Source organism: Podarcis bocagei, assembly GCF_964188305.1.
Source record: "Podarcis bocagei genome assembly, chromosome: 7".
NCBI classification, from domain to species: Eukaryota; Metazoa; Chordata; class Lepidosauria; order Squamata; family Lacertidae; genus Podarcis; species Podarcis bocagei.
The window spans coordinates 25,931,109-25,952,631 of record NC_138132.1 but is presented as its reverse complement, the minus strand read 5'-3'; the positions used below and the strand labels follow the sequence as shown (position 1 = coordinate 25,952,631).

The 21,523-nt window shown below is 48.4% G+C and overlaps 1 protein-coding gene across 2 annotated transcripts; it reads left to right on the top strand.

The window, feature by feature from the left end:
• The first annotated feature begins 44 nt into the window (after positions 1–44).
• On the top strand, positions 45–19,375 carry RCC1 (regulator of chromosome condensation 1). Of its 2 annotated transcripts, none has more exons than XM_081202357.1 (10): positions 45–129; positions 5,297–5,366; positions 6,802–6,989; positions 7,999–8,178; positions 8,280–8,403; positions 9,471–9,593; positions 11,196–11,351; positions 13,011–13,130; positions 14,709–14,861; positions 17,461–19,375. In XM_081202357.1, the coding sequence occupies exons 2-10, from the start codon at positions 5,309–5,311 to the stop codon at positions 17,631–17,633; spliced, it is 1,275 nt and encodes a 424-aa protein (XP_081058483.1). In that variant the 5' UTR covers positions 45–129; positions 5,297–5,308; the 3' UTR covers positions 17,634–19,375. The 2 variants fall into 2 exon arrangements, with proteins under 2 accessions (XP_081058483.1, XP_081058484.1); XM_081202358.1 differs by having other exon boundaries at positions 59–141.
• The last annotated feature ends 2,148 nt before the right edge of the window (positions 19,376–21,523 follow it).

Below are 21,523 nucleotides of genomic sequence, written 5' to 3'. Positions count from 1 at the left end.
GCGCATGCTCGAACGGATAAGGACGCCAGGGGAGGGAGGGAGGAGGGGAGGGGGCAAGGCAGAGGGAGTGCTTGTGGGGAAGAGGAACAGAAGACTTGTCGGACTTGGGAGTGGGGAAGCGAATATAAGGCAAGTAACGAGGTGAGTGAGTCTGCCACAGCCGGCAGCAGCAGCATGGCGGAACGGGGGTTGCCCAGGACGGTCGGTTGCGGTGGGGTGAGAAAGAGAACCAGCCCGGGTTTGGTGCGCTTCGCCCCCTTTGAATCTCGTCTTAAGTTCTGGAAGGGCCCGGCCGGCCTCGTCCCCACGTGGCTTGAGAGCGGCGTGGCTGGTGTCTGAACGTTCTACGGATGGAACGCGAAGTTGCAGGCTCGCGTTCCAAAGCCGGGTGGCGAGCGCGCGCGCGCTCCCTCCTGGGAGAACGTTTCCTGGGAGAAGGAGAAAGTCGGAGGTTCTCTCTCCCTACCTCTCTCCTCGGGCGGCTTGCAACAGCGGGAAAGGAAGGGAGCGTCAGCGCGGGAAATTCAAATCCAGGCAGCTTCCTTGAGAGTTGCGGGAAAGGGAAATAGAGTGGTACCTCAGGTTAAGTACTTAATTCGTTTCGGAAGTCCGTACTTAACCTGAAACTGTTCTTAACCTGAAGCACCACTTTAGCTAATGGGGCCTCCTGCTGCTGCCGCGCCGCCGGAGCACAATTTCTGTACTCATCCTGAAGCAAAGTTCTTAACCTGAAGCACTATTTCTGGGTTAGCGGGGTCTGTAACCTGAAGCGTATGTAAACCGAGGTACCGCTGTAGAAGGGGAGTTGGCGTGGGGAAGGGGTGGGGGTACGGCGGTAGAACATGATAGAGGAGCGTAAAATGACCCGCGGTTGGAGAAAGCGGGCAGAGGTGTTTTTCTCCCTGGTAGTACTGGAACCAGAGGCCATTCCATAAACAGGAAGGTGGGTGCGTGGGTGGGAGATTCGGGGCAGCTGGATTTCTTGCACTGGCATCTGGTGGTGGAACTGAGTAGTTGAATCTGGCCCGAAGGCTCTTTCTTCACGTGTCAGGTGTCAGTCAGAAGAGATAATACTCAGACTGCATTCACCCAGTTCCCAGGTGCATTTTACTTTTCCTTCTCAAATATACCCTACAGTTCCTTCTTTTTTGACCAAGTAAGTACAGGGAGCCTTCTCACAAACACAACCTAACATTGTTTGAACAACAGGACGCTTCACTGATACATTTTAGTAGTTGCAATATAATGATAATGTTTTACATTTATTTTCTAGTTTATAAGCCACTTTTTCTTCTGTCTCTCTTTTTAAAAAAGTGTATAAGGGTGTTGGGTGTTCAAAGCACTTCACTTCTGCTTTCTCTGTAACCCTCTCAACAACCCTGTTAGGTAGGCCAGTATTGATTTCCCTGTTTTGTAGTCCAGGGATCTGTGGCTGAGAGGGATTAGCGAGGTATCTTGGTCTCTTTGGTTGCTGCAAAGAGAGAAAAATTGAACTCTCTCTCTTTGTGTGTGTGTGTGTGTGTGTGTGTGTGTGTGTGGCTTTTCTGATCTGGAGCTTGGCTTCTTAGCTGCCTTTTGCCTTTCAGCACAACTGGTTTATTTTGCAGTCAGGGCTCATCTTTGTTTCCAGACAGCCTCTCATGCCCTCAGCTGTGCAACAGGTGGAACTACTGAACAGGTGTGGTGTTCATTGGCAGAGAAGTGGAATGCAGTTGTGCAAGGTCCCTTCAAACTCTACATTTCTGTAATTCTAATTGCTGTGTGAGCATCTACTGCAGGGTTGTTGTTGTTGTGTGTGTGTTTTTTTAAATAGTTAGTGATAAGCCACCCAGCTGTCCTCTGCATGCCTCTTGATATTCCCTTTGCAGAACTACAGTTCCCAAGAGTTCACCGGGAAGAGGCATTTATTGTTAAACCACTCTAAGAATTGTAGGTCTGTATGTGTGTGGTGGGTGGTGTAAACCACTGAGCTTGCTGATCGGAAGGTTGGCTGTTCGAATCCCTGTGACGGGGTGAGCTCCCGTTGCTCGGTCCCTGCTCCTGCCAACCTAGCAGTTTGAAAGCACGTCAAAGTGCAAGTAGATAAATAGGTACCGTTCTGGCGGGAAGGTAAATGGCGTTTCCGTGCACTGCTCTGGTTTTGCCAGAAGTGGCTTAGTCATGCTGGCCACATGACCCAGAAAAACTGTCTGCAGACAAACGTCGGCTCCCTCGGCCAGTAAAGCGAGATGAGCGCCACAACCCCAGAGTTGTTTGCGACTGGACTTAACTGTCAGTGGTCCTTTACCTTTTTATATGTGTGTTTGTATGTCCTAACAACACTCAGCACCCATAACTGACTGTAGTTCCCAGGATTCTTTGGGGGGGAACCGTGACGGTTTAAAGTGGTATGATACTGCTTTAAATGTTTAGTGCAGATGGACAATTAGATCTAGTGCAGGACAGCTTCCAGTCCATAGCAATTGTCATGGACGTTTTAGCTGAGGTTTCTGCATTGCAGGGGGTTGGACTAGATGACCCTCGGGGTCCCTTCCAACTCTACAATTCTGTGATGAGTAAGTGCCCAGCTTTTGTTCTCATGTTCTGCTTATAGGCTTTCCATTGGCATCTGGTTGGCCCCTTAGGGCAGCCTTTCTCAACTTGTGGGTCCCCAGATGTTGTTGAACTACAACTCCCATCACCCCTAGCTAGCAAGGCCAGAGCTCAGGGATGATGGGAGTTGTAGTCCATCAACATCTGGGGACCCACAGTTTTCCTTAGGTGAACAGGAGGTTGGAATACATAGACCTTTGATCTGATCTCAGGGGGGTCTTACTATGGTCAGTTAAGAATCATAGTTCAGTAGTAATGTACATGCTTTGTATGCTAAAGATCCCATATTCAGTCTTTGGTATCCGTAGTTAAAAGGACCATGTAGTACTAAATGATGGAAAATACAACTTGAGACCCTGCTGCCAGTCAAAGTCTTTATACCTAGTCTCACTAGCTGTGTCTATTCCTATTGTTATTGTTATTTATTACTTTTTCCATGCTGATTAACAGCATCAGGGCACCCTGGAGAATGGGCCAGCTTTTTGAGATCTTTTCCCCATTCTTTGAAGACTGTACACACTTCCTCACTTGTGTAGAAACACACAAAATTACACCCCAAAAGGCTAAAAAGGCAGCAGGGTATAGTCCTGTCTCAATGGAACCTTCCAGCTATTCTTTTTATATGCAATGTTGTACTGGGAAGGGATTTAGAAGGCGCATCATACCAGGGAAATACATGCACAATACTGTACAGATGCAAACTGATTTATTAGTTGTTGGCCATTTCCCAGGGTGTTTTTTGGGAATTGTGGTTTTGTGAGACTAGGAGCCCCAAATAAAGAATCCTCAGCAGTGGTATGAGTTTCCTGGAAAATTTTGAATTGGAAAGTTTTCTGGAAATGTCTCCTGTGCAAATTAACCTAATTTGCATTGGAACATTTTCAGTTTGCATTGTATTTATTTGTGATGCCTCTAGTGTGATAGCATGTTTATTTTACTTGTATTTAGTAAGCAAAGCTAAAAACATTGAAATGGGGAAGCTTGCCTAGTCACTGTGCCTGCATTTGACATCCATTCATTGGTACTAATGAGCTTATGAAATGGGAAATTTCCCACAGAAAAATAAAGCACTGGAGAAATTCCTGCCCTGTGTTGTGGATTCTCACCAGTTCACAATACGGCATTTTTCTGTGTTCTTTGGAGGCAGTCAGAGAAATTAAAGTGGCATAAAACTGCCTAAAATAGATTTGACCAAAGCCAAACATGAATCTAGTTTGTTTTCATGGTGCTAAAATAACCGTACCAGATTATGTGACATCTACTTTCCTGCAGAAATTGCGTTGGGGAATCTGTGTCCTTGATGTCCTGTGACACTTAGATTTATTGCAATGAATTACACACTTTTTAGAAAAAACAAGTTTTGCCATGACTGCTGAAGCCAAAGAGGCACATTCCCATTGCAGCCAATAACAAGTCTTCAACATTGCATTACTGTTAAATTAAACAAGCGTATTCCAAAAGTTGTGCAAAGTGGCATGAGTTGCATAACACGCTGAGTGCAGAATCTGGGTTGGTGGTGGGGCAGGGGGCTTGGCGTTAATACCAGTGAAGTTAATTTCCTGCATTGTGCAAAGTACGTCAAGTAAAATTCTTCTTTGCCAGAGCTGGCCTTTGTTCCCCTAATCCAGTTATTCACACATTACCCCTGTTCATTGGAGCTGGAAAAGTGTTCATTTAAGCATCTCCCAAAGTCAACCATGTATGATGCCTCGAAGCATTTTCTGATCCTTCTTGTGCCTTTTTTTTTTTAAAAAAATGGCAATTTCCCCCTCACATCTTTTCTGATGCTGTGCTTTTCCAGGCCAAACCATGAGAGGATGGAACAGGTGGCCCTGGGGCCAGTGAGGCACTGTGTGTATAATGATAATGATACCCCCCCTCCAAATTTCTTTGGCCAGGCACCATGGCAAATGGCCTTGGGGAGATGTGGAACAATGGAGGGCTTTGACTTTTGAATTTGCTTCGGTTAGGCTCTGAAAGTTTGGCGGCCAAAACATTTTCATCGCTATTGAGGGACAGGTTCTCCCTTTCTGCATTGGCATCATCTTCCTGGTCTCATCCAACACTTCTCTTCTTACTTAAGGATCCTATTTACCCTCTTGCTGCAGCTGTAGAACATAAGGCAGGGATGGAGAACTTGTGAGCCCCAGATGTGGCCAGACTCAAACTCCCATCCTTCTTTATCATTGGCTACACTGAATGGGGGTCCAACAACATTTGGAAGGCCCAGGTTCCCTTTCTGTGATCTGCCCTTCCCTCCGGTAGCCAAATATATTTGGGGGGGGGGGATTCAAAACACTTCAAGATGCCTCCTACAAACTTTCTTGGGACACATAACAAATTCCTGGATATTTGTAGATGGACAGAGCAGTCTTCTATGGAAACAGAAAGGCAGATGTTTTCATCAGAGATTCACAGCTCTAGGAGCATTATGAAACACAAGGGCAGGGATCATACAAATTGAGCACAAAAACCACTGTACCTAAAAAAAGGGAGTATTTGTTTTCAGTTCAGAAAATGGCTTCAGGTGTTCCATTAAACTCACAGCTTCCCAGTTAAAATATAAGAAGCACTGTACTAAAATAATTACCCGTGAAAGAGAACTCAAGAATGCTCCAGCGAAGTAATCCTGCTCTGTGTTTTGGACCATGCCAGCCTTTCATGTTTTGACTGGGGATTTCTTCCACTTCTCCCTCCCTAACAGCACTAAAGAAACATGCCAAGAAAACGGGTGCTGGAAAAAGATGACGCTGTCAAAGTGAAGCGGACTAAAGGTGAGGTTGCGTTCCATTTGTCATTTAATTTGTATACTGCAATTCTGTATCTCTTTACACAAGGTGGTTTGCAAGCCATAGAAACAACAAAATATATGAGGATCACACAGTCTATGACAATTGGGTGCAAAGCGAATCATAGAAATGTAAAGTTGGAAGAGACCCCGAGGCTCATTAGTCCAACCCCCTGCAATGCAGGAATTTCAACAGTGACAACCCCTGCTTCAATATCTCAAAGGAAGGAGAGTCCACAACCTCTCATGGGTGTCTGTTCCACTGTCGAACAGCTCTTACCGTCAGAAAGTTCTTCCTGATGTGTATTCAGAATCTCCTTTCTTGTAACTTGAATTCATTGCGATCTCACCCAATAGTTCGTTAAGCTTTTTGAAATAAGTCCCAATAATAATAGTAATAATAAATGACTACAGGCCACTCCCCATTTACTCATGTTCTGTTTGTGTGTGGTGCCGGGCACCCAGAAATGGTACCTGGAAAGGGGGAGCACCTGGTCAACCAAGCATGAGCCAGAGGGATGGTGGGGCTTGGTTGACCAGCTCACTAAGCATCCGGTTTGCGAGGAGACCCTCCCAGGAGCCTGAAGATGGCATCCTCTTTGGGCTCTGGGGAGGGTCTTTGCGTGAGCAGGGGGATCAGCAGGGCTTCCACATCTGATGCACAGGGAAGTGGCTGATGTTGCTGCGCTACCTCGCATGTCAGCTGTTAAGTTGGGAGGCTAAGGAGTCCCACAAAGCTCCTCTGCCCCTCTGGTTCAGGAGGAGATCCTCACCAGAGTCTGACTCTAGTATGGGTCTCTAGTATGGGTCTTTTCGGACTCTAGTATGGGTCTGTTCCCGACCCGGGGGGCTCTCCAGGGTGCTTGGCATTTTTCTGCAATTATGTGCATGGGTGCCTGGAACGTAACCCCCGCGTAAAGGGGGAGTCCCCTGTCTTGGCCTGTCCACGCCAATCTGCCGAGAGCCTTCTCTGCCACCCACCCACTTTGTACCCTTGGAGGCTGCTGTGGGTTGCAACTGCTGTCATGTGCAATTCTTGTTCCTTCAAAGCTCACAAAAGCCTGTATGTGGAATAGCCATGTTTGTTTAAGGCCCCATCAGCACCATGACGTGGTATGATGCACTCATGCCTTCCCTGAAGGAATCCTGGGAAATGGGGTTTGCTAAGGGTGCTCTTAGTTGTCTGTTGTCCTCTAGATGTTGGCTGCAGCTCCCAGCAGCTCTGGCTATTTACCATACTGGCTGGGGTTGGATGGGAGTTGGAGCCCAACGTCAGGAGGGCCCTACGCTGGCTAGTCTCAGAACGGTTGGGTCCTGAGCCGAGAGCTTCCTGAATGGATTTGGGTGGTCATGTGATACTTCTTCTCTTGCCCCTGCCCCGTGTATTCCATTTCTGACTCCTCCTCACGGTTCCTCTCCAGTCAGCCATCAGTCGCACCAGACGGAGCCCGGACTGGTTCTGACCTTGGGGCAGGGCGACCTTGGGCAATTGGGCCTCGGACCGGACGTCTTGGCGCGGAAGAGGCCTGCCCTGCTGCAGCTCCCCGAGAAGATCATCCAGGCTGAAGCGGGAGGAGTTCACACGGTGTGCCTCAGTGAAACAGGCCAGGTGAGTCTCGTTCTGCCTTCGCCACCTGCGTCCTAACAATTTGCATTCCTTTAGTAGTGCTTGCAAACCCCCAAAGCATTGTAGTGGGGGAAACCTCAGGCCCAGAGGCCAAAAAAGACCCTCTATGCCTCTGTCTGGCCCTTGTGAAACTCTTTAGGCCATGCCCCTTCCCCACACCCCTTTTTTGTCCCTTCCTTGCACCCCAAGTCATTTTGCCTGGCTGTAACTTGATTTTGAACTCAGAAAAATGCCAGGATGGAGGTGTGTGTAGAAACCAGCCTCGTGGAGGGTGTGAAGCAAGACCTAGGGAAAGTGTCCGCCTGGGAACAGTCCCAAGGCCTGGAGCGATGCATGTGGTCCCTGGGCCGGAAGTTCCCCACCCCTGTGCCAACGAGACAGGCGGTGGTGATGAAGACATGGTGGCGACCTACTTGTGAGTCCTGCCCCGCCAGCTGAAGACCAGCGGCTCAAGCTGCTTTGCAGATGCAGCAGGGTTCCCTGCTTCTGGTTGAAAGTTGTTCTCCGATTGCCACACTCAGCCCTCCATCTGAAATAACGGGCCCTTGGATTTCCTCTTGGTTTCCTTTTCCACAGTGTAGCCCTTTTTGACCACAGCTGTGTTGGCAGCAAGCACCACAGATGGCTTTAAAATGAGGATAGACATGGGAAGCTGCCTTATTCTGAGCCAGGCCATTGGTCCCTCTTGCTCAGTATTGTCGACACTGACTGACAATGGCTTTCCAGGACTGCCTGGAGATGCCTGGGATTGAACCTTGGACCTTCTGCATGCAAGGCTGATGCTCTACCACTTAGCTATGGCCCTCCCTATAGTCATGGAGAATGGCTGCTAGTCATGGTAGCTCTGAGTTACCAGTTGCTGGCCTTTAATCTCCTCCATGTGGGTTTTCCAGAGACATCTGCCACTGTGGAAATCAGGATGTGCCTGGACTTGATCTGCCTTTGGTCTGGCCCAGCAAGACGATTTCTTACGTTTCCTCCTGTTTTGCAGATTTACACTTTTGGTTGCAACGACGAGGGTGCCTTGGGGAGGGACACTTCAGAGGAGGGGTCCGACTTTTTGCCGGGACTTGTTGATCTGAAGGAGAAGGTGGTGCAGGTTTCTGCTGGGGACAGCCACACGGCGGCACTGACAGACGACGGGCGTGTCTTCATCTGGGGAGCTTTCCGGGTATGTTGCCTGCCTTGCTTTGGAGGAATAAAGGCTTATTCAGCCCCTCTGTTCTGGATTGCCAGCTAAACCTTTCTCTTTGTGCATCTGCCTCTATTCAGGATGAGAATGGAGTCATCGGTTTACTGGCTCCTTTGAAGGGCGGAGAGCAGTTGGAGTCTACCAGTGGCAGTGCTGTTCCTGTGGAGCTGCAGTTGGATGTGCCAGTCGTTAAAATTGCCTCAGGTGAGTCACAGAGGCCTGGTTTGCATATCACACTAAGCCATGGTTTTTTTAACAGGGAGTTGTTCTTCAGGCAGTCAAACAAACCATGACCTGTTGCTCCAAAGTTTTTGTTTGCCAACTGTTCTTGCCCTGTGCCTTGGTCGGTGTGGTGAGGTTCAAGTTCATAAGTTTATTGTTCGAGCCAAAGGCCATGACAAACTTGTATGAGGCAATAGTTTTATTAAAATAATACAGAACATACATCTATAATATAAAAATTAGTTGAATACTGTATATATATGACTGCCAAGTTCCTGAGCAATAAAACACAATTTCCCTTTTGCATCTCTTGACAGCTCCAATTCTAATATTATTTTGCCTTTTAAAAATCCCAAATTGCCTTAGGCTGAATTTTCCTATCTGCTTTGCATTGACTGTCAAACCAGCTAAGTAGTGTTGATTGTGTGTAGAATGGGGTGAGGTGGTCAAAGAAACCATGCTTAAGGATGAGTGCTGGGTTTGCACATAACACAAAGTCATAGGTAAAACAAGTCAAGGTTTGTAAGCCAACAGCAAACCATGACTTCAGACTGAAGTTGGTTGGCAGTAAACAGACCATCATTAAGTTGCTGGGCAGGGCTCACACATAACACTAAGGCCTAGTTATATAAGCCCTGGTTTTGTGTTGTGTGTGAACCAGGCCAGTGAGTGAGGCACAGCAACCATTTCCCCCTATGCAAACTGGTGTGTTGACTTTCCAGTGTCAAATTTTTACTTCCTGTAAAGCCCAAACCATTTGAATAGGAGACTGAAGCGGTTATCTCAAGTTGATAGCTTTGGGTGGTAGTAAAGAGGACATTTTCCTTGTTCTCCTGTGTTCCTCCTTGACGTAATTTCCTGTGCGGTCACCCATAGATGGGATGTCAGGTAGCTAATGCAACCGCAGAAGAATGTCCCAATCTGGCTGTTTTTCAGTCTCCCACCCAACCATCAAAACCATGCTTTGGAAACCTAATTGCTTAGTGTGGGATTAAAGAACCAACTCATCACAGATGGGGTAGTTTTATGCCTCTGCTTTCGCTTCTCAGGGAGCCATCATTTGGCATTGGTGTCCATGGCGGGAGGACTTTACACCTGCGGTTGTGGAGACAACGGCCAACTGGGGCGAGTCCCCCAAGTCTTCACTGCCAGAGGAGGAAGAAAAGGATTGGGTGAGTTTATTGACATTAGATTCATTCTGTTGCTTTGGAGTGGTCTGAGGGTGGGGGTGACCAGTGGTAAGGGTTTTCTGGAAAATCTTGAATTGGGAAAACTTTATAGATTCCATCCCGATTGGGGAAAAAATATGCAATTTAGGGTGAAAATAGAATTGGAAAAATGCCCTGTCGTTGTCCCCCCCCCCCAATTTTCCTCTGTGGATTTGCATTGGAAAAATTTCTGATGCCCTAGAGTAGGGTTATCAACATGGTGCCCTCCAGATTTTCCTGGACTCCAACTCCTGTCATCCATGACCATTGGACAAACTTGCTGAAACTGATGGAAGTTGGAGTCCAATAGCCTCTGTAGGGCACTAGCCTGGCTGCCTCTGCTCTAGAGAGTGATCTAGTTTCCCACATGCATTTCACTTGTATTTCGGAACTCAAGCAAAACAGTTTGACAGTGGCAAGCTTGCCCAATAATACTGCAGTTGCATTTTGAATCTGTTCATAGTGGTGAATGAACACGTGGAAAAACAAGGCGCTGGGACATTTCTTGCTCCGCGTCACTGGTGATGATGGGGTGCATGTTGAGAGTGGATTGGGGCAGTGAGAGAGAGTGTTGAAGTAACAGTCATTAACTCTCAGCCAAAAGCAGAGTGCAACTGGTGAGGAGTCATCTCCCCCTCTCTCACAATCTCCCCTCCCCCAGTCTCCTAGAATCAGAAGAGGCCTGAAGAGGGTGGAGAAGTTGGCTTCACACAGGCACAGTCTCAGGAGGGGACTTAGGCAGCTGTGGGAAGGCAGGGGACCTTCAATCTCAACAACTTCTTCATGTGGGCAAGACCTGGCAGAGATGAGTTGCTGTGCTCATTTGGCCTGACACTCCTGTTTTTGCCAATAAAGAGTTTCCGTATTTTTCCATGTATGAGACGCCCTCGTGTATAAGACAACCCCTATTTTTTTAACCAAAATTAAGAAATTAAGTTGTTTAGCTTTTTTGGGGGGTGGGGGAGCTCGCCAATCGCTCACCTTCCTGCCCAACACTGCCAATCGCTTGCCACAGCCACTGCCGATCGCACACCTTGCTGCAGCCGCCAATTGTCTGCCCGCTCGCTGCTACCAACAGCCCACCCGGCCACTTACCGCAGCCGCCAGTCACCCACCCATTCGCCGCTGCCAATCTCCTGCTTGCCGCTGCCATTAACCGCACATCCCCCCTCTTCATTCACTGTCCAGACAACACCCAATTTTTACCTTTTTTTTTAAAGCAAAAAGCATAGGTTTATAAACGAAAAAATACGGTAACTCCAACTTACTTGGTGTCTTTTACTGCTGGCATGCTCCTGTCACAGGCTTGGAAAGGGTCTTTGGGGCCAAGCTTTAATCTACTTCCCTGCCCCAGTTTCCCCACACCTGCTATACAGGGATGGCTTTAAAGGGAGGGGGCCCAGGCAGGAGACCTTTGAGATTTCCCATAAGGGAGCCTACATTATATTCCAGAAGGAGGGCTTGGCCACCCAGGGCATCTTTGTGCTGGGTGGCTTCTTCCTTCCTTCTACCAACCCCCCCCCCCAATCCTCCTAAGCATTCCTCCTCCCGCCACTTCTCTTCCAGAACGGCTGCTGCTCCCACAAGCTGTCGCTATCAAGCAGAGAGGCTGCAAGACCAAGGGGCAGATCCGGGACGTCTTCTGCGGTTCTTACTCCACCATCGCCATCACCCAGGAGGGCCATGTCATTGGGTTCGGCCTCTCCAATTACTTCCAGCTGGGTGAGTTGGCCACCTGTGTGCTGCCGTCCAGGCTCAGAAGGAGCCAAGTGGATTTGGTGGGAGCTGTTTTTTGAGGGTCTTCCAAAACGTGCCAAATTCGCGGGAGGGAAGGTGGGGTCGGCTTGGTTGCCCCTCTTTTGTCAAGGGAAAAGGGAGCAGCTCCCAGCACCTGGATTGCACCACAGAGGAAGAACATGCAGCAACCTTTCCCACAATCAGTGTCCTCAATGGCAGATGCGGTGATGGCTGGTGCCCCTTGGGTGGGAAACTGGGTGACCAGCACACAGCTGGTGGAGGTCAATGGCGCCCTGTTCTGTGTGCCTTAATGGATCAGCCTCCGCTGCGTAGATCTGTATCCTGCAGGCCCTGTAGGGCTTTCCCCTTCTTCCTGTACAGTTTGCCCATTCCTGCTGAAGCAAATTTTTATCTTGCTGTACCCAAATTTGCTACTGCCCCCGTGGCCATTGCAGTTGCGCCCCCTGCCCTTCAGCCTGCCAAACAGGTGGTGGTGGAAACGCCGTCTCTCTTTGCTGGGGTTTGCCTTTTCCTCCACCTGAGCAGAAAAAACACTTTGAAAATGAAGATGCCCCTTGCTGTGTGAGTACGGATATCTCCCTCCCTCCCTCCCTTTCATAACCTGGAGAAAACAGTAACGCCATGAAACACCTTAGCCTTTGAAAAAAAGGAAAGGGTTTTTGTGGTCCCCTCCTTTTTTTTCTAAACAGAAGGGAGTACAGGCGGCTCCCAGCTTACACAGGGGTTACGTCCCGTGGATTGCGCTTAAAGCCAAATTTTGTATAGTCAAAACACATTGGGTGCCATGGCGGATATGGATTGCCAAACATATTTCCCCTGGATGCCTGCCCCCTTTTTAATTAAAAAAAGATCAAACACCCGCCTTTTTGGCCCTTACAGAATGTGTCTGGATAGATTTTGTTGATTTTATTTATCTTTACATGAGCAATATACAATCCGCTCTCATGGTTTTAAAACAGTTTTCTCTTCTCTACATTTACAGAAAATTCTCGTGCAGATTTCCGTAGGTTTTCCCAGATATCCAGTGGGACTTTTCCCCTGGTTGTTGGACCCATTTCACGAAATAATCGTTGATTTGCTACAGTTCAGTTTCCTATTTGACCAAAAGTGAATAGATTTTTGCTCTGGGGTTTCTGCCTTGAAACTTGCTTTTAACTTCTGTGTATGAAGTGACCAATCCCTTAGTTACAAGATCTTGAACCCTGATTAGATTCTTCTTCCATATTTGGAAACCCATCCTCCCCCCCCCCTTTAATCCTGTGTAAAGGTCTAAAAATGATGGACTTGGGCCCAAGACGCAATATTGCTTTTCAAAGGGTTTTTCTCTTCCTGCTGCGCTGGAAGAAGGGTCTTCCTTTCTTCAGTCTCAGCTAAGAGAGAGACTTCAAAAGTGTCCATGTGTGCTGCTGCTATAGCCCTTGGAGACAAAAGGTTGCCCACACCAGTCTCAGATCATTCTAGTCTAACTTGGTGGCAACCTCTGTAAGCTTGGGGCTAAGACTATGTCGAGATGCGTTGAGATTTAAACCTCCAAAATGCCAGGTTGAATTTTTCAAGTCCTCTTTCCCATAAGTTTACATTACACTTTATTAACTGGCTTGGGTTTTCTTGCTTATCTCCCAGGATCACAAGGAATTGACACCTACTATTCGCCAAAGGTTCTGACAGCGTTCAAGAACTCCACCAGATCCTGGGTTGGGTTCTCAGCTGGGCAGCATCACACTGTGTGTCTGGACTCGGAAGGTGAGTGGCTGCTCTTTGATGGGCTGGCGGAGAGGAACATAATACGGGCATGGGGAAATTATGGCCCTCTAGAAGCTGTTGGACTACAGCACCCATCATCCCTCGCCACACTGGCAGGGGATGATGGGAGTTGTAGTCCAACAACATTGGGAGGGCTGCAGGCTCCCCGTCCATGACTTCAAAGGAACATAAATGCCTTATACCAAGCGAGACTGTGGGTCCGTCTAGCTCAGCAGTGTTTACACTGACTGGCAGTGGCTCTCCGGAGGTTTCAGACAAGCAAACAAGTCTTTCCCAGCCCTTCCTGGGAATGAACCGGGGACCTTCTGCATGTATAACAGTTGCTCTGCCACTGAGCCATGGCCCCAGGGCTGCTTTAGATGATTTGGTGAAATTGGGATTGGATTTCTCAATACAGTGGTGCCTCGCAAGACGAAAAGAATCCGTTCCGCGAGTCTCTTCGTCTTGCGGTTTTTTCGTCTTGCGAAGCAAGCCCATTAGTGGCTTAGCGGGCTTAGCGGATCAGCTGATAAGCGGCTTAGTGGCTTAGCGGATCAGCTGTTAAGCGGCTTAGCGGCTTGGGAAAATTTCCCATAGGAAATTCGTTTTGCGAAGCACCTCCAAAATGGAAAACCTTTTCGTCTAGCGGGTTTTCCGTCTTGCGAGGCGTTCGTCTTGCGGGGTACCACTGTACAGGACTCTCTTAATGCTATAATTCCCCCCCCCCCCAGTCAGAAATATATTCATTTAAGGCTTTCAAACCATCCACACTCAACACAGTCGAGTGGAAAGTAGTGTGCTTGCAAAGGCGAAGGATATTTTCCTGTTGCAATACAGTGATAGCTAAGCAACACAATCCACAGGTTAATTCACATCCAGGCAGCCCCCTCCACATTGTTGTATGGTGCAGCGCAGATAGCTGAGGATCTGTGTGGAACTACAGTGTTACCCTGGGTTACAGATGCTTCAGGTTACAGACGTTTCAGGTTACATACTCTGCTAACACAGAAATGGCACTTTGGGTTAAGAACTTTGCTTCAGGATGAGAATAGAATAGAATAGAATAGAAATCGTGCGGCAGTGGCACGGCAGCAGTGGGAGGCCCCATTAACTAAAGTGGTACCTCAGGTTAAGAACAGTTTCAGGTTAAGAAGGGACCTCCAGAACGAATTAAGTTCTTAACCCGAGGTACCACTATATTCATGGAATGTATGAAAGGGAACCAGGCCTTATCACTCCTGTCAGGTTAAGCAACCTCTCTCCAGTGACAAAATTGTAGAGTTGGAAGGGACCCCATGGGACATCTAGGCCAACCCCTTGAATGCAGGAATCTCAGCTAAGAGTATCCGTGACAGATGGTCATCCAGCTTCTGCTTAAAAACCTCCAAGGAAGGAGAGACCACCTTCTCCCGAGGGAGACCGTTGAACAGCTCTTCAGACATTCAGAGTGGCCCAAACAGCCTTCATGCTCACGCAGTCTGGGTGATGGTCGGTCCCTCGTTGATCCTAAGCCTGCCTGCGGCGCTCTTCACTGAATCTCTCCTAACAGAGCGACGTCTCTTCTCCCACCTTCCGCAGGAACCGTGTGCAGCCTTGGCAGGGCAGACTACGGCATGTTGGGCCTGGGAGAGGGAGCGTCGGACAAGAACGCCCCCACGGCTGTCCCTGGGCTGCCGAAAGCGTCATCGGTCGCCTGTGGGGAACGGGTTGGCTTTGCGGTTACGGAAGACGGTGAGTTTGAGCCCTGCGCTGGGTTGGCAGGTGCTTAATCTGTGGCGCTGTGGGGAATAGTCTTCAAATAAAAACATCTTGAAGGTCCCAGGCCACAGGGAGGTTAGGCTGGCCTCAACCAGAGCCAGGGCTTTTTCAGCTGTGGCCCCGATCTGGTGGAACTCTCTGTCACAAGAGACTAGGGCCCTGCGGGACTTGACATCTTTCCACAGGGCCTGCAAGACAGAGCTGTTCCATCAGGCCTTTGGCCAGGGCACAGTCTGACCCCCTCCGGTAATCCTCATAGAACTCTAGCCCAATGGTTGCCATTAATTTTATTTTGAATTGATTTTAGAATGAATTGATTTTAGAATGCATTACAATTAATTGATTATGATTTTATGTAAACTGTGTTACTTTTATTGTTGTTGGCTGCTCTGAGCCCGGCTTTGGCTGGGCGGGTTATAAATAAGAATTAATTAATTAATTAATTTAATTAATTGTTGAAGCTCTGGAGTGAGTGGCTACTCGTTGGTAGTAACTTGAGTATACAGGTGGAGGGCATTCAGCTGTGTTCTACTTAGGGTAAATCCACTGAAATGACTTTGTGTCTTGTGGGGGAGGGGATCCAATGGCAAGGTGAGCAGTGGTTCAGCTGATCTTAAGCCCCCAACGCTGGCATCGCTTTCACATTCTGGCTCAACTGGGATTCAGCAGGCTGAGCTGAGGCTGGTGCAGGGTCCCCAAAAAGGCATTTTGGATGTTTGGCAGAGGTGGGACCAGAGAGGGAGGTGCTTAGGCTGGATCCCACAGGTCCTGGCAGCCTGGCCTACAACACTTTGGAAGCCTTGTGTTCCCTCTGCCAGGCTGAGGCAGAACAGCCGCTGCCGCCGCACTGTTTAAACAGGGTTTTGATCTGGCCTAAAGTTAATTACACCAGCTTCTTGCTCATAGGTTTGCCCCAGCCACTCTGGACGGCTTCCACAACACATATAAAAATATAATAAAACGTCAAACATTAAAAACTTCCTGATACAGGGGTGCCTTCAGGTGTCTTCTAAAAGTTGTGTAGCTGTCGGGTGTGGGAAGGAAAACAGGGAAAAGAGAGAATGGAAGTGTCGCGAACCCTGAACAGGGAGCATACCACGCTGCAACATTTTGTTGTAGGTCTCGCTTCTCTGAGAGGAATTTGAAAAGGTTTCTGCAGTCAGCGTGGAAAGATTTGGAACTCTTCCCCCCCCCCCGTAAACCCACACAATGGATTCATGTATTCAGAATACACGTGAAAATGGGAATGTAGGAAGTTGCTATTTATTAGTCCGTCTAGCTCTGTATCCGAGGCTTTTGTCAGAGATGCTGAGATGCCACAGATTGTCCCTTGGATATTCTGCAGGCAACACATGTGCTCTGCTGAAGAATCACAGAATTGCAGAGTTTGAAGGGACCCCCTGGGTCATCTAGTCCAACCCCCTGCAATGCAGGAATCACAGCTAAAGCTGAGACCCAACGAAAGGAATCTCAGTTAAAGACTTGCAGGCCTTCCTGACTGGGATCCTTGGTGATGGAGGCTTTGAGCCCCTAAGTTGCTCAGGTCACAACAGTCTGCACTCATGAGGTCTGTTTCTAGTCTGACCCTTGCATTTGGAACGCATCTAGGAACTTGTAGAAGGGCTCTGAGGAGTTTGGATTGCACTCTTTGAAGGGGAATGAACGAGAGGGAGGCGGGTCCAGAAAGGATCCGTAAAGGAGCTGTGCCACCGTTTTGGCTTTACAGTGGTACCTCAGGTTAAGTACTTGATTCGTTCCGGAGGTCCGTTCTTAACCTGAAACTGTTCTTAACCTGAAGCACCACTTTAGCTAATGGGGCCTCCTGCTGCTTCCGCGCCACCAGAGCCCGATTTCTGTTCTTATCCTGAAGCAAAGTTCTTAACCTAAAGCACTATTTCTGGGTTAGCAGAGTGTGTAACCTGAAGCGTATGTAACCCGAGGTACCACTGTATATAATTTTAGTGCCACAGGGACATAAAAAACCCCTTGAGTTCTAAAAAATTTAAGGATAGCATTTGCAGATCTTTCTCCGGCACACCCATTTGAGTTAATATGAATTTTGTTGGACCCTGATGCCTGGACTGCCATTCCTAAATATTTATACAGTGGTACCTCGGGTTACATACGCTTCAGGTTACAGACTCCGCTAACCCAGAAATAGTACCTCGGGTTAAGAACTTTGCTTCAGGATGAGAACAGAAATTGTGCTCCGGCAGCAACAGGAGGCCCCATTAGCTAAAGTGGTGCTTCAGGTTAAGAACAGTTTCAGGTTAAGTACGGACCTCCGGAATGAATTAAGTACTTAACCCGAGGTACCACTGTAGTTCGAGACTTGTTCTAAATTTTGGCCTTGACGTTTCCAGTTTCTGAGCTTTGGTTTTTCCCCAAAAGCAAGAATTTTTGGTCTTCTGATAATTTAACTCATGAGGTCTAGAAACTTAAACTGAATATTGCATGCTGTGAATAATATGCAATGGTTATGTGAGAAGCCCTGGCATGCATTGCCCAGCCAGCTTAGGGCACAACTGCTTAGGGCTCTTTTTCATTGTCCTACTTTCCCTGTCTTCTGTAGGCCGAGCTTTTGCCTGGGGCATGGGGTCTAACCTCCAGCTTGCCACTGGGGACGAAGAGGATGCCTGGAGCCCCGTTCAGATGTCTGGCCAGCAGCTGGAGAATCGCAGCGTTCTCTCGGTGACCGGCGGAGGGCAGCACACCGTCCTCCTCGTGAAGGAACGGCAGAGTTGACAAACTGTTCCTGCAGCCCCGGAGAGAACCATCCAGGGGGCAGCACTTTCCTGAGTCTTTGGGACGGGGCTCCTGCGGAAAACTTTCTGATATTTCTCTAGGGAGAAAAATTAGCCAATATAAAATAATTCCCTTAAGATGTTGGTATTTGTTTAAAAAATGGCTTCCCTCACTGCTCTCAAAGCTATTGATAGTCAGGACAAGGTCTTATTTAAAAAAAATAAAAAAATAAACAAGACAAGGGATAGCATTTGGCTTTGGAAACACATGGTGCTTTTGTTCCCTCTCCGCTATCTGATTTGACCTGCTTCTGAAATCTGCACACGTCCTGGTTTCGCCATCAAACCCGGGGCTTTCATCTCCTAGACTCTTCCCTTGCTCGCCACTGCCCCCCAGTTTTTAATGGCTCACCTCAAAAGTTACACTTTTCTCAGTTTTGGCATTCATTCCCTCGTTGGTCCTAGGAGATGGATTAACTTGTACACCCATCAAAGGCAGCCTTACCGAACCTGGTGCCCTCTGCAAGCTATGGACTCCAGCTCCCATCAGCCCCAAACCGGTGTGGTCAGGGATGATGGGAGTTGTAGTCTAGGGACACCTGGCAGGTACCAGGTTGGTGAAGGCTGTTTTTAAGGGGGGGGATTGCCTTTTCTTTAATCTAGGTGTAGTTTCAAGCTTCTGCCGCCACCTTCCTGGCCGAGGCAAGGTGGGCAGTTAGAAGCAGAGATGGTTCTTGAGGGTGACCCTCGTTCATTATTTATACACGTGGACGTCTTAAAGAGTTCTCTGGCAGCTGCGAACTCCTCTGCGGAGTGACTCGGGAGCACAGGGACGGGGAATGTGCAACCCTCCCAATGTGGTTGGATTCCCAACTCCTATCAGCCCCGGCTGACATGGCCAACAGTCAGGGATGATGGGAGTTGTAGTCCAACATCTGCAGGGTCAGAGGTTAGCCACGCCTGCCACAGCCCCAAAGGACCATTGCCTGTCCTTTCAAGAGCTCCAGAGTCTTTGAGTGCAGCTTCTCCCATCTGGGTGGCTGTGTGACGGTTCAGGGAAGTTGCCTGTGCTCAAATGTTTTCCTGATTCAGAATACTTGAGGTAAAGGCATCGGTTCTATTATTTTGGATATATCCTGTAGACGGCTGCCTTTTTAAAGCTGTGTCTGTAATCCTGGGAGGTTGCAAGGGAGCTGTTGCCCTGACTCTCCATCTTTGTACCCATATTTAGTTTCTACCTGCATCAGCCGCAGGAAGCCTGTATCGCTCCAGGTGCTAGACTCCAACTCCCATCAGCCCCAGCCTGTATGGCCAACAGCCAGGGATGATGGGAGTTGGAGTCCAACAACATTGGTGGGCCACACCCTGTGCTGAGTGTTGGCTCTGCGGGGCAGATGTAGGCTTTGGTAAAGCCAGTGGAGGAAAAATAGCCAGATTGGACCGACGCACGGATCGTGTGCGGTAATCCGACTGGGATAGAAACTTTGTGTGTCAATCTCTTCTGCCCACTTTCTTGCTGTTGTCTCCTTCAACCATGTTTTGAAGATCCTGCCTAGCCCTACGATGGGCTGTGTTTGGGAAAATGCCGAGTTGTCGGCAATATTTGGGCGCCCTGAGTATTTTTATTTTGTTTTTATTTTGTTTTTAGGAAACAAGGGAAGCAAAAAGTGGCTTTTATTTTTTTGCAGGAGAGATGTGAATCTGTAAAAATTCTAACATTTGAAATAAATTGAGTTTTGATAACTCTTGAGTGTGCATCTTCTGCAGGGCCGTTGATTCTGTTTTTGTCGCCTGCATTTTTATTGCTTATTATACACCATCCCTAGGACCGATTTGAAGTTTAGGGGCGCGCAGCTTGCAAACGCAGCAAAAAATGGGATGCTTACTCAACTCAGCTTCAGAATAGGGTGATTGCCGTATTGAAAATATTAATAAGCTGCCTTTTCAGGTAAGCCTCAAGGCTGTTTCCAGCAGCATGTAAAACATAATTCAAAACCAAAAAGATGCAATAATAATAGTAACCAGAAATAACATTGGAGCGACACTATGTGCAATAAAAAATAATTTAAAATGGTTGTCCCGTGTAGACAAAAGCAGGGATCAGCCAGCCATGAGATGCTTCCAGCCAAAAATAAAACGAGCTGTGCAGAAAAAAAAGATTGTTACCTTTGGAAGAGCTATAATTCTCAGTTACCTGCGAAGAGAAAGGGTTTGCTAAACCACTCACAGAATTGCAGCTCTGAGGGCAATAGGGGCCTGCAAGCAAGTCTCTGTAGCCTTAACTAACTACATCTCCCAGAATTCTTTGGGGGAAGCCATGACTTCTCAAGGTGGTTCTGCCGTGCCTTAAATGTATGGTGTGAATGAGGCCCTGAAATAAGCTGGGGATATGGTATAGTATTTCTTCCTCTACACCTGCATCATATACCAGATTGATGGTATGTATGTATATACAAGTAACATCCATGTCAGCCTTTCCCAACCTGGAGCTCTCCAGATATTGCTGGACCACAAATCCCATTGGCCATATCATCTGGGGCTGCTGGGACTTAAAACATGTGAAAGGTGCTGGGCTTTAGAAAGGCTGGTCCACACTATAAATCAGGGTTTTCCAACCTTGGGTCTCCAGCTGTTTTTGGACTACAACTCCCATCATGCCTAGCTAGCAAGACCAGTGGTCAGGGATGATGGGAATTGTAGTCCAAAAACAGCTGGAGGCCCAAGATAGGGAAACTGCTATGATTGGTCAGTGTATTCACTCATTAGGAAGGAGGTGCTCTTCTGTGCGTAGTGGGACTGAATAAGTGACAGGCCCAGTCCACCTGAAAGAAAGGAGGAAGATTCCTTCTATGTGGTCCAGCGGTTCTCAACCTGTGGGTCCCCAGATGTTGTTGGACTACAACTCCCATCATCCCTGAGCTCTGGCCTTGCTAGCTAGGGGGTCAGTCCTAGTATTGTCTGTAGGGAACCTCTGACCTAAGGGGCCAGATCTGGCCCAGGAAGGGTCTCCGTTTGGCCCATGAGGCTGTTTCCCCCTAAACCACACTTGCCTGCCTTGCACCAGACATACGTCATCAGGCACGGGGCTGGATAGGCTATGTGACGGTTCTGCACAGGGAACTCTGTTGCCCAGCCAATCCCTGCAGAAAGCAAGCTTTAAAATGCTGCCTGTCAACTGATAGGCAGTGACTTCAATCCTCAGCTGATCAGTGCTGCTTTAACTCCTGCTCAGGTCTTTTGCAAGCCTTACCTAGTGCTTCAAGTCCTGATTATCACCTGTTGGTATGTGTGTGTCTGTGTTTGTGTAATTGCAATAACATCCCCCTGTCCCCCCTGCAATAATGGAATAGGGCAGAATTTTTAATTAAAAATGTTCCAAAGTTGAACAAGGGTGTTCAGAGGATGCCACACTGTAAGATTATCAGTTGAGAAAGTAAAGGGTACCATGTTTCTATATAGCCGTCTGCGTCTTGTTCACTCCTCTGAGCTTTCAGGAGTCTGGTAAGTTTCCCCATTAATGTTAATAGATACCGTATTTTTCGCCCTATAGGACGCACCTAGATTTTTTTTGGGGGGGGGATTATCCCCCCCCAGGCGTGGGGCTGCACGGAGCCTGGGAGCTCAGGCAGCTCTGTGCAAGCTTCAGGAGCCCGGCGCGGCTTTGCGCCCAGCTCCAGAGGGTTGTGCGGAGCTGCGCGGAGCCCGGGAGCGCAGGCAGGTCTGCGCAACCTTCGGGAGCCCGGCGCGGTTTCGTGCCGGGCTCTGGAGGGCTGCACGGAGTCCGGGAGTGCAAGCAGCTCTGCACAACCCTCAGGAGCCCGGCTCCCGAGGGTTGCGCAGAGCTTCCTGAAGCCTGGAGAGCGGGAGGGGTCGGTGCGCACCGACCCCTCT

Excerpts from the sequence above, each read along its gene's own strand:
- RCC1 (XM_081202357.1), top strand. The coding sequence starts at position 5,309 with ATGCCAAGAAAACGGGTGCTGGAAAAAGATGACGCTGTCAAAGTGAAG. Across the intron at positions 8,179-8,279 it reads TCATCTGGGGAGCTTTCCGG|GATGAGAATGGAGTCATCGG; the intron begins GTATGTTGCCTG and ends GCCTCTATTCAG. Across the intron at positions 11,352-13,010 it reads CTCCAATTACTTCCAGCTGG|GATCACAAGGAATTGACACC; the intron begins GTGAGTTGGCCA and ends CTTATCTCCCAG.